At 37.9% G+C, this 13,158-nt stretch overlaps 1 protein-coding gene across 1 annotated transcript; it reads left to right on the top strand.

The window, feature by feature from the left end:
• The first annotated feature begins 6,429 nt into the window (after positions 1–6,429).
• Positions 6,430–11,034, top strand: LOC137732627 (uncharacterized). Its single transcript, XM_068471934.1, has 8 exons — positions 6,430–6,809; positions 6,946–7,147; positions 8,940–8,979; positions 9,054–9,183; positions 9,317–9,486; positions 9,586–9,871; positions 9,994–10,160; positions 10,910–11,034. Exons 1-8 carry the CDS (start codon positions 6,430–6,432, stop codon positions 11,032–11,034), a joined length of 1,500 nt encoding a protein of 499 aa, XP_068328035.1.
• Positions 11,035–13,158: the final 2,124 nt, after the last annotated feature.

Genomic DNA, 13,158 nt, shown 5'->3' with positions numbered 1-13,158 from the left:
TAGCTCATTGCTACTGGATCCCTTTAAGCTTAATGTTTGATTCTTATGGTTTGAAACACCATCGGAGTGTTCCCAAAGATATCAAAATCCACAGAAAACGCCTAGAAAATAGAAAGATCAACAACTAGGCTATGAGGCCATGATAAAGTTTGTATCTTGGTGTGTTGTGATTCACTGTTTTGGTTAGTTTTCTAGGGATTTGAAATGAAAAATGGAATAAGGAATGTTGCAGGTTTTGATGGCAACAAGGCTATGCAAATGCATCAGCCATATTTTGATTTATATAGAGAATGGTTGTAGGGTTTTGGTACATTGCCAACTCACAAACTTATCTCTAAATTGTGTTGGGGAACAAACATGTAGTATGAGTTACACCTATTCTTCTCCAGATTTAATCCTAGCCATTCATTGGGGTTTTAAGTGATCTAATCTAGAGTGTGCATTTGTCACTCACTTACACAAACAAATTAAATAAAACTAGCCATTAGAGTCTAAAACCCTTGTTTTCTTCTTTCTTCTTCGATTCAGCAGCAACTCATCCATTAGAGCTTCACCTACTGCCTTCGATGCTTGGAACCAGAAGCAATTTAGGTTCCAACATAAATATGTCACAGAAACCAAGAAGAAGGACCTAGAGACGGAAACTTTACTGACCAATAAGAATATCGAAATTCCTTGATCCTAGAAAGTGTTATTTACAAGTTTCGATCTAAAATTATAAAACTCTGATGTCATATGGCATTTAAGTTTGTTCTTGACGAAAGAAACATTGACCTTGTAGAAAATGAAGAGAACTGTGACAAGTAAAACATACTTTTTCTTTTCCATTTCAGGCAGGTGGTCTATCCTGGAATATCTTTCAATGATCACCTGCACAAAAACATAAAATGAACACCCTAATCAGTTTTGACATCTTATCCGCCCTCGCAACAATGCTTCCAATAAAGTCTAATTGTGTCGCTTGTACTTAAATTAAGCCACTTTAAGATTGCACATGCTTGTGAGGTTTTACGATAAATCTTCCTAAAATAATCACTTCTTCCCGATTGTGTCAGATCTATACAAGCAATGCAATGAAAAAAACATCGATCAATGATACACAACTCTTGGAGATGACAATGGGAACCATCATGTTAAAACTCAAATTTACTTCTGTGTTTCGAAAGTTTTGAACAAAAAACAAAAATTGCCTGAAAGTGAATCTAAAATCACATGACATAATATCAACTTCATAAAGAAAATGCCAGAGATTCTTCACATACGTAATCGACATGAATTAAAAGTTGTCCTTTTTTTCAACACACAAACCAAAAATTTTCCATTTCAAGGCATGCATCCATCAAAATCTTTCATCCACTAAAACGTTATGATCTCTAAATCGGGTCAATGTCAAATTGTAATAAAATAATAATTAAATCCTTCACAAATATTAAGCAACAAAAACGCGTAAATAAATTAAACAAAGGTAAATCTCAATTTATCACCCTCATGTTTCGTGGTTTTCAATATTTAGTACATCAAGTTTTTTTTGTCCCAGAGTCATACCTAAAGTGTAAATTTTGGGACAGTCTCATACATAGTTAGTCAAATTGTTAAGTCTCTCGTTAACTAATGATGTGGCGCCCACGTCAATTGTTTTGGGAGCACTTGAATATTAAAAAAAATTTAAATTTTAAAAATACAAAAAAACAAAAAAAACAAAAAAAAAAAATCGCCCCCGGCGTCTCCTACCTTCCCATTCTCCTCCCTCCCTTCCATCTCTCCTCTGCAACCCGCAACACCTCCACCATTCCTCTCCACACCACCACCTCCTCCACCATTTTTCTCCTAACCCCCACCCTCTTCTTCTTCCTCCTTCTCCTGCACCCCAACCCTCGTCGTTGGCGGTCCACCGCCGACCCGTCCCCAAGTCCCGCGAGACCAGAATCTCCCCCGACCCTGGAGACAATGCCATTTTCCGTTTTTGTCCAACAATTTCACAAACCCGAGACCCATAATTTTTCTTCTCTCTCTGAGGCCCTCTGCTCGAACCCGAACCCTCAAATTTCTCAGCAAAACCTTCAAATTTCTTCTCTCTCTGAAGCAGCAGCAGTAACAAGCTTTGATGCAGCAGACTTTTCTCCAGCAGCATTCTCGTGTTTTGGAAGTACCGATTCCGTAAGATGGGATTTTCGGGAAATTTCCTTTTGTGGGAAAGTTTTGAATTTTATTGTTTTGGTTTTTGATTGCTTCTGAATCGAAGCACGACTTTCATCTAAAACAACAATAGGAGCACTCCAAGTAGTGTAAGAATAGTGCCAATTCATATTCAGATTGCAGGTGACCCCAGAATCAATAACTGCGATTCTGTTGTCTCCCAGCTCGAAACGCAACGAACCCACATCGATTTCATAGATTGTAACGTTGGAGAGCACCATATTAACATTTCCCAGAAATGGGATTCGCTTGGATTTTGAAATTTTGGGGAGCTGGTGTGGAATTATGGAGGAAACGGCCAGAGTTACAAGCAAGTCCTTTAGTAAATCTAAACCCTTTTTTTTTTTTTTTTTTTTTTTTTTGAAGATGATGACGGATGCGAAGGCTTGGTCGGTGGCTTGGACTTGCAGGTGGGTTAGCGGTGAAAGGAAGAAGGAAGATATGAGATTTTTTTTTTTTTTTTTTTTTCGGGGGCGATTCTGTTCTCGCGGGGCTTGGGAGAGGAATGGTGGAGGACGTGGTGGTGTGAAGAGGAATGGTGGAGGTTTTGTGGGTTGCAGAGGAGAGATGGAAGGGAGGAAGGTGCGGGTTGCAGAGGAAGGAAGGATGGGAGGGGGATGGGGGAGGTAGGAGACCGAGGAGGGGGATTTTTTTTATTTTTTTATTTTTTGTATTTTTAAAATTTAAAATTTTTATTTTTTTTAATATTCAAGTGGGCCCTCTATTAACACGTGGCGCCTGTTGACTTTGTATTTTAGGTAGGATCTCTAATTGATATGTAATCAGTAATCCCATGTATTCTCATGTAATTACTTGTAATTAATTTTCTTTCCATTTATGTTAGGGTTGTACACCTATACGTACCTCTTATTGAGAAGAATATACACCAATTCAAAGCATTTTCTTCTTAGCACCAGAACCAGGTTAAGGAAAATCGAAAGAAAAAAAATTATTTTCGCAAAATTATTCACAATTCTGACGCCGTGCAGCCAGTTGTGCTGCACACCGTGAAATCGGCGAGCGACGCCGTTGTTACTGATTCGAGTCAATTGACAACCACCAACCACACAGCCAGTTGTGTAGAGTGTCCGTCCGACCAGCGAGCGATGCCGTCGTTGCTGACCGAAGTTCATCGAACCGATCCTTGCATCCACTCGCCACGATCCACTGCTGCATCACGTACCCACGAATTGAAACCCAACTTAGAAATTTTGCTGCTGCGAGAGACGAAACTCTCGAATCCGTCTGCGAACCAACCCAGTTTTTTGACCCATTGTTGTTGAGCCGCTCCTGTTGAAATGTTCTCAGCAACACTAGGTTTGCGATCATCGCCGATTCCTGTCGGTCGAAATCCCGTAGTCCCCGTCTACTAGAAAACCCGATTTCGTTGAACTTGGTTGAAGCGTATCTCCGAGGACTCTTTGCATATTCCTCGTCGCTACTATTGCGGCTGCATAATTGATATCTTTTCTGCAGTGCAACCCTGCACCTTGTTTTTATTATAAAAGAAAAAAAGAAAAAAAAAAGAAAAAAAAAAGAGAGAAGAAAACGAGAAAAAAAAAAAAAAAAAAGAAGAAAAGAAAAATAAAAACGTTGTTTGTTGGTTTTTGGCTACTATTCTTTTTTAGCCCAAGTTACATATTTTTTGTTGGCCTGGGAATTTGGGCCATATCTTTTCTCACTCAAATTACTTGGAGCCGTGGCACTTTGGGCTCATACCACTATGCATCGATCTGATCAAACCGAACAGGAAAGTAGGACCAATCGTGATCGGTTCAAGTCACGTGCATTGGTTGCTGAAGCTCAGGTAGATTCTGACCATACAGGTAATAATTGTACGGCTTTCAAAGTTTGTGCATCTGTTATGAATAGTTCATGGATAATTAATTCTAGTTCTACTGAACATATGAGTTCTAGATAGGTACAAACCCTAAAACCATCCACCAATACTATAGTTAGTGTTGCCAATCGTAATGTTGTCCCCATTATTGGGGAAGGCGATATCTCTCTCTCTGATACCCTGAATCTTGACTCCGTACTTGTTGTTCCTTCCTTTGACTATAATTTATTATTTGTTGCTCAAATAACTGTAACCCTACATTACCTTGTTATTTTTTTGGCCTTTTTTTTGTGTTTTTAAGGACATTCGGACTTGTAAGACGATTGGTTATGGTATTCGGAGGGGAAAGCTCTACTACTTGGAGCTGACATTGGACAATTCTCAAAATTTGACTCAAGCTCTTGCCGTGGAAGGATCTCGTAGGGAGAGGGATAAAGCTTCGGAGGTTTGGTTGTGGCATCGTCGACTTGGACATGCTTCTTTCGGTTATTTACGAAGGTTGTTTCCTAGCCTATTTGTTAAGCATGACATTTCTAGCTTTAAATGTGGTGTTTGTGAAATGGCTAAAAGTCATTGTACTTTGTTTCCACCTAGTTTGTATAAAAGTTCAATCCCGTTTATGATAATTCATTCTGATGTTTGGAGACCATCTAAAATTGTTACACTTGGTGGTGCTCATTGGTTTGTTACTTTTATTAATGACTGCACACGTATGACTTGGGTTTGTTTGATGAAGTCCAAAAGTGAAGTTACGTCTTTGTTTCAACGGTTTTACAAAATGGTACAAGTATAATATAAGTCACAAATACAGGTTCTTAGGAGTGACAATGGCGGCGAATATGTAAACTCTGAACTTCGTGCCTTTCTTGATCATCATGGTATTGTTCATCAGACTACATGTCCATATACTCCACAACAAAATGGTGTTGCAGAACGCTAGAATTGTCAGCTTCTAAAGGTTGTTCGTGCCTCTTTGCTCAAGGCACGTCTCTCGTTATCTTTTTGGGGATAACCTCTCACCTCAGCTGCGTATCTCATGAATCGTGTTCCATCCTGATCAGTCGACTTTCAAACACCGCTCTAGACTCTTTCTTCATATATTGATGCTCCGACAGTTCCTAATCTTCCACCTCAGGTGTTTGGCTGTGTGGCATTCTTTCATCTTTATAAACAGCAGCGAAGTAAGCATGAACCTCGGGCCTTATAGTGTGTGTTTGTAGGGTATGCCTCAAATCAAAAAGGGTATCGTTGTTATCACCCTTCGACGAAAAAATTGTTTGTCACTGTGGATGTTGCATTTCATGAGAATGATATGTACATTGCCAATCCCGAGTCCTCACTTCAGGGGGAGAATCAGACCGAAGTTCAAACTCTTGATTATATTATTCCAGATATACATAGTGTGAATGATTTGGATTTAAGTGGTGATGTCTTGGAAATAAGTGGTGATCATTCACACAAAAACAATGAAGTGAATGAATTGGAACTAAGTGGTAATGTCTTGGAGACAAGTGGTGATCATTCACATGGAAACAATGTTGAAAACCTTGAAAGGGACGAGTCGACATCGCTAGATAACTCATTGCCTGATAGCTCACTGCCAGGTTCCTCACCACTGGACAATCATATGTCGCCAGCTGTCTCGCAGTCGATCTCAAGTCCCAATAACCATAATCAATCATCCTTGATCCCGGATGCACCACCACCAAGTCGTCTCCTTGATCACGTCAATCGAGGTATTCCTAAACTTATGAAGCTGACCCTAAATGCAAAACTAGGTATCCGATGAGTAAGCCCAACCCTGAGTCTAATGTGTTATACCCGTTAAGTAATTATGTGTCTACCAGCCACTTGTCAGAATCTAATAGGTCATTTGTGCATCTATTATCTACTGTATCTATTCCTAACTGTGTGCAAGAGGCTTTAGTTGATCCACGTTGGCAAGCAGCAATGAATGAAAAGTTGAAGTCTTTGAAGAAGAATGCTACCTGGGAGATCATAGACTTACCAACAGGCAAGAAACCTAGGGGATGTAAATGGGTTTATACCGTGAAGTATAAAGTTGATGGGACGGTGGATCGCTTCAAGGCAAAACCGGTAGCAAAAGGATACACTCAAAAATATGGAATTGACTATACATATACATTTGCTCTTGTGGCCAAGATCAACACAGTTCGTGTTTTGTTGTCCTTGGCTGCAAATCTTGATTGGCCGTTACAACAGTTTGATGTGAAGAATGCCTTCTTGCATAGAGATTTGACATAAGAGATTTATATGAATCTTCCACCGAGATGTAATGCTCCAGATAAATACAAAAGAAAGGTGTGCAAATTGAAGAAATCCTTGGCTTGAAGCAGACCCCTCGAGCATGGTTTGGAAGATTCACAAAATCTATGAGAGCATTTGGTTACAGACAAAGTAACTTTGATCATACTTTGTTCCTAAAAAGACAAAATGGGAAGCTTACTGCACTTATTGTGTATGTAGATGATATGGTGGTAACAAGTAATGATCCAGAAGAACGTGCGGCCTTGCAAAGATACCTATCTACAGAATTTGAAATGAAGGACCTTGGATCCCTGAAATATTTTTTAGGGATTAAGGTGTCGAGAAGCAGTTCTAGAATTTTCTTGTCTCAGAAGAAGTATATTATTGATTTGTTGCACGAAACTGGCATGTCAGCTTGTCAGCCAGTAGCTACACCATTAGAAGAAAGATTGACGCTTAGTGTTGATCCTAATCAAGTACCAGTTGACAAAGGAAGATACCAAAGGTTAGTAGGCCGTTTGATGTATTTGGCACACACAAGACTGGACCTTGCTTATGCCTTGAGTGTAGTGAGTCAATACATGCATGATCTTGGAGAACAACATATGAATTCCGTGATGAGAATATTGCGATATTTGAAGGGAAGTTCGGGCAAAGGAATTTTGTTTAAAAGGAATAATCACTTTAGTGTTAAAGGTTATACTGATGCAGACTGGGCAGGTTCCATTGATGATAAGCGCTCAACATCAGGTTACTTTACGTTTGTTGGGGGTAACTTGGTTACATGAAGAAGTAAGAAACATAATGTGGTTGCTTGTTCCCGCGCAGAAGCCGAATACAGAGGTATGACTTTGGGGATTTGTGAAATTTTGTGGCTTAAGCTTCTGTTAAGCGATTTGGGTATACAACATGATCAGCCCATGAAATTTTTTTGTGGTAATAAAGCTGCTCGTGACATTGCACATAATCTGATACAACATGATAGAACAAAGCATGTTGAAGTTGACCGGTTCTTCATCAAAGAAAAATTAGAAGGAAAAATAATTGAAGTAACGATGATAAGAACAAAATATCAGTTGGCAGATATCCTCACAAAAACTGTTTCAAGTCACAAGTTTTCAAGTTTCTTACACAAGTTGGGCATAAGCGATATATATGCACCAACTTGAGGGGGAGTGTTGACTTTGTATTTTAGGTAGGATCCCTAATTGATATGGAATCCCATGTATTCTCTTGTAATTGCTTGTAATTAGTTCTCTTTCCATTTATGTTAGGGTTGTACACCTATAAGTACCTCTTATTGAGAAGAATATACACCAATTCAAAGCATTTTCTTCTACGCCCTGTCAATGTCCACATGGGCGCCACGTTATCAGTTAACAGGAGACTTAAGAGTTTGACTTACGGATGTATGAAACTGTCCCAAAATTTACACTTTAGGTATGACTCTGGAACGAAAAAAATTTAATGTACCATATGTTGAAAATTACGAAACATGCGGGTAGTAAATTGAGATTTAGCCATTAAACAAATTAAGAAATTCTAATCAACCAAAAGATCATAAACAAGGATAGGTTTTCATATTTCCAAATTCCAAGTGCATTATTACCCAGTATCTTGGCATTTCCAAAAACAAAAATCACTAAAAAAAAAAAATTAAAAAACTCACCGCAACTCGATCTGGGTATTTTTCAATTATATTTTTATTTGGTACAGAAGGCCAATGTCACTGTCATCGGAGCTGCAAAAGCACTGCAGTCTGCTTGTCTTCAGTTTCAATGTTGCTAAAATGATGTTAACTGACTTTCGAATATGAATGAAAGTTCTGCGTCCACGATATGGTTTGTACTGAATGTGGCGCTTCAATAGAACTCTAGAGCAGCAATCCTTTCCCACCAAATGACTTGTGGTTGAAAGGCATTTTTATCTTTGAATTTGGGCTCAAGTTTGTGCTTTTGTTTCAAAAATGATTGAAATGCATTTTTCGTTCAAAAATATGGTTGAGCGCCAAATACATCGAGTCCTGACCAGTAATGTCATACGACTAACATCACTTGTGTATAGCTGAAACTTTGTTTTGCTTGTGTAATCTTAACGTCCCTGACAATGCTAAACCGTAACCATTCTACAGTTTAAAAAGAAATAAAATTGCAGAATATGTGTTTTGAAGCACCTAAAATCAGGTGATGGATACCTTTTCAATGAAAAAAAGGCAACCTTTTGAAGCAAAGCATACCTTTTGAAGCAAAGCTTGACGGTTCTATCGTTTTTTTTTTCTTGACAAACAATAGCGTTGCTAGGTTCAATTGTTAGTGTTCAGGGGGAGGGATCGGCAGGTAGAGATCGAACCTGCACTAAGGTGCATATGTATGATTGCTTTTTGCCACTGCAGTAAAGCGTTATATGCAACATTTATATCCTTTATTTTTCCTTACAAGCAGGTGGTGGATACCTTTCAAATGAAACAATGGCAACACTTTTGAAGCAAAGCATAACATTTCTATCCTTAAAAGCTTTCAAGTTAGGAATAATACACCTTTAACTTTTCCTTATAAGCAGGAAAACATATTTGGTTCTAGAACAGAAAACCGGGTTGAATCCCTTGTAACTTGTATTGAATTATCGGAAAATCAAGTTTGTTGATATGACGAGTCTCAACTTCGATGACCAAGATGGTAAGATACTGTATCTGTTTGCTTGAGTGTGTTGAAGTTGGAAATTAGTAGCTAATGTACACGTTTATTTTCAGGGATACTGAGGACAATTTCGGATGCACCACCAACCCATTACACACTAAAAGTACAATCGATTTCGTTGCTCACCAAACATAACTTGGAGAAATATGAATCTGGGGATTTTGAAGCCGGAGGATACAAATGGTACAATCTTTTCTCTCTATTTCTGAGAACAAGTTCTTACTGTTCCTTTTCTCATAAGCTTTGCGTTAATTGCTATTGTTTCTTCTTTTTTCGGAGCTGCGTTAGAGTACTACAAATTGCTGTTTTGCTGCAGGAAACTGATTTTCTATCCAAATGGAAACAAGAACAGGAATGTGAAAGATCACATCTCTCTCTACTTGGTAATGTCTGGAGCAACTGCTCCCCAGATTTCTTCGAAAGTGTATGCTGTTTTCAGGTTGTTTATACTCGATCAGAACAACGGCAATTACTTCGTTCTTCAAGGTACCATTTCTTTCTTTTAACTCACCGAATAAAAAAGGCTTATAGTTCTCATATTTGTGAAGCGTCGTCTCATATCTTTTTAAAATATGCATTGCTCAGAACCAAAGGAAAGGAGGTTTTATGGGATGAAACTCGATTGGGGATTCGATCAATTTCTCTCCCACAAAGATTTCACTGAAGCTTCAAATGGATTTCTCATAGATGACACGTGTGTGTTGGGAGCAGAGGTTTTTCTTTCTAAAGAGAGAAGCAAAGGCAGAGGGGAGCGTCTATCAATGTTAAAGGATCCTGTTATGTACAAGAATACTTGGAGGATTGACAACGTATCAAAGCTAGATGCGGAATCCTACGACTCAAAAACATTCATTGCTGGAGACCAGAAATGGTATATATAACACTAAACTTGTTAGATTTCGCTCTTAGTATAAAGAAATTTCTCTCGAAGATATCAAAAACTTAAGCACTGTTTATCTGAAAGTGTTGTAAACGTGTTGGTGGTTGTTGCAGGAAGATGCAGCTCTATCCCAATGGAAAAGGCAATGGAGTTGGAACCCATCTGGCTTTTTATCTGGCGTTAGCCGAACCTGAATCTCTTCCTCCTGGCTGTCAAATATATGCAGAGTTTACCCTACGGATCCTAAACCAGCTGAATGGAAGGCATGACTATGGTAAAGGTAAAGATTTTGCCTAATCCTACTGCTACATAATCATACGAGCAAACAAGGATTAGAACATCTAAAAACATTCCATTAAGGGTGGTTTTATTGCCGCCATCATGCTAAAATTCCCACCATGAACGACGATGAGACTCTAGTTCTTGGAGGTGTTGCAGTCGAGATGGCTTACCATGTTGGTCATACTTATATAGTATTGAACCTGCGTTCAGTGGAAAGCCAATATCGAGAATTTCCGACGGCAACCTACTAAAATTGTTCACAATTTTTGGTTGCTCGTAGCGAAAGATTTAAGGGTTTAATTCATTTTGGGATTCGGGTAGCCCAATCAGTTGTCCTCACGGTCCATTTTCTGAAAACATTCTAGTGTTTCTTCAAGAATGTGCTGCAATTTGAAGACTACAGTGTCCGGGGCATGCCCATTTGGTGCACTCTTGAAATGTTGAAACTCATGTTGAACTTCTAGTATTTAGCAGAAAGCAACTGAATGTTTTCAGCAACAGGACAATAAACCGTATATAGTCAACAATTTAATTTGTTTAGTGTCATCCAATTCTATCTTTTACTAAAAGTTCGTAACCAACTCTATTTGCATGTTTTACCCTTGTGGAAATAAATTTTTTGCAACGTAAGAGTAAAGCTGCTTACGATAGATGTTCCTTGCCAAGGAGTCCTGTTAGTTTGGATTCACCCTTTAACCCTTTTTTCCAATATACTATTGAACTGAGAATCATTTTTTATGATTGCAGCTAATTACTGGTTTAGTGCCTCAATGGATGTATTCGCTCTTCATATACCTTTCCTTGTTTTCGGTTTCATTTTTCATTCTATGGTGCTTGAGAGCATAGAATACTCCGAACTTTTTAATCATTAAATTTTGATTTTTTTTATTTTTAAATAAATATCTAAACGGTTAAAGCATCTATAGTATCCCATAAAAATTGCCTGAAAGTGAATCTCAAAACACATAATATAATATCAACTTTTGAACAAAAATGCATTCTTCAAATATGTAATCCACATGAATTAAAATTTGTCACACAAACCAAAAATTTGCCATTTTAGAGCATGCATCCATCAAGATCTGTCAGCTACTAAAACGTCATCATCTCTCAATCGGGTCAATATCTAATTCTAATAAAATAATAATTAAATCTTTAACAAATATTAAGCAACAAAAACGCGTAAATAAATTGAACGAATTAGAAATTCTAATCAACCAAGGGTGCGTTTGTTGCACCGGATTATTTCGGACTGGACTAGCTTCAGGGACTAAGCTGGACTGGCTTTGAATATACTAAGCTGGACTGATTTAGTGAAGCGTTTGGTGCAGTGTCGGACTAAAAACTAGGATAATGAAAAATAGTGAAATTACAAATTTTAACGATAGAATTACATCCAACTCAACTGCAAAATACCCACAGTCAAATCAAATGATAATTACATTAAACTCAACGCAATTGCTTGGAAACGAAAGAAAATATTGAGTTTTTGTGCATTGCAGCATTGCAATTTGCAAAAACAAACAGCGCTTTCCTACAACATAGGAATTCAGAATCAGTACATCAAACTTACTCACTTTTTGGTCTAAAATCCTTCTAATCCTCTAAAATTCAGAAATCTATAAACATTCAGCAACCCAAATGTCCCAAAATTGTTAAAAACTCTAACTTATCAGACCACAAATTTGGAGGAAGAAAATTTCGATTTCTTCTTCACAGCCTCCCAAAATCCATGAATAATACCATATTCATTCATCCTAATTTTAACATACAATTGTAACATCACTGTATGACTTTTCTATATTTGATAAAGAGACATCCTTTGCACCTTGAGCGTAGCTTTCCATACAAAACAATTGAATTTTACAACTCTTGTTTAACGATTTCGTCCAAAGAATAACTTACAACAATTGAATCAAACAACGGCTACGATATAATATGAACAAGACATTCACGGCACAACCAACACATCAATTACCCCAAAGAAGCAACTCCAAGAATTGTGCTTCTTTGTACACTTACTGAGGATGCTGATTGAAACATCACCAACGCTACTGCTTTTCTCTAACTTGGTGTATTAGTATAGTCCGCAGACTCCGCACTTCATTTTGGTGCATTTCCTCATCAATGGCAACAAAACATCAGCCCAAAACAAAAGCTAATAAAGGTGAATACCTTCCATTTCTTCGTTGTAGTTCAGCAGGAAGTGTATCTTTCACACAAGTCTTTGTGTCAACTAATATTGGGTTTCGGTTGGTTTCCGTAACAGGCATTTTAATCTCATCAATCATGCCCACCATCCATACCCCTTCTGCAAAACCTATTCTGATATCATAAGAAAGTATAGCCAATCATTGAAGGAAATGAGGTTAAGGAGATCAATGCTCCGATATCATCAATTCTATCAGAGAGAAACAGAGAATTGGCTGTAAAAATAAAGCAAAAGAAAGAGTGTGCCTATCTGACGTACCGATAAATAAAGGTAGGATGTTTTTCTAAGACTTTCTCAATCATGTTTCATTTTCAGTACCGACGTTTCAGGTATCCAGAGCATTGTCTCATTAGGTCCCAAAAACTACATTGGATCACCATCAGCAACCAGTTGTGCTTATTTCATATTATTTCCATCAAATACATGACAAGCTTTAGTTAAAGGGCACCATAATCTTACAATCTAGGATTCATGCTCAAATCCAACCCATACAAAACTGCCAAACAAAGGAATAGAGCTGCAAACTTAATCCAGACATCACTCCTTACAGATGATATTGATAACCAATTAACTACTTTATGCAACAATTATGATCCATATGACCCATTTATTAATTGATTATAATGCTAAATAAGCCCAAGAAAGCCCTTATCTAACTCATTATGACAAAATTCCCCTAAAGATAAATTAGTAAATAGAAAGATAAACCTTGTACCTCGCATAGATTGACAGATACAATATCAAGTAGCTTCATGCAGGAGGTTAAAAGTCACCTAAACAATGT

Source organism: Pyrus communis, chromosome 4 (assembly GCF_963583255.1).
Source record: "Pyrus communis chromosome 4, drPyrComm1.1, whole genome shotgun sequence".
Taxonomy (NCBI): domain Eukaryota; kingdom Viridiplantae; phylum Streptophyta; class Magnoliopsida; order Rosales; family Rosaceae; genus Pyrus; species Pyrus communis.
Note: the sequence above shows the minus strand (reverse complement) of the source record. Positions and strands in the feature narration are given on the sequence as shown.

Bases quoted from the DNA above. Each gene is read 5' to 3' on its own strand.
- LOC137732627 (XM_068471934.1), top strand. From the start codon at position 6,430: ATGAGAGCATTTGGTTACAGACAAAGTAACTTTGATCATACTTTGTTC. The intron at 7,148-8,939 runs GTATGACTTTGG...CGGAAAATCAAG, and splicing joins CGCAGAAGCCGAATACAGAG to TTTGTTGATATGACGAGTCT. The intron at 9,487-9,585 runs GTACCATTTCTT...TGCATTGCTCAG, and splicing joins CAATTACTTCGTTCTTCAAG to AACCAAAGGAAAGGAGGTTT.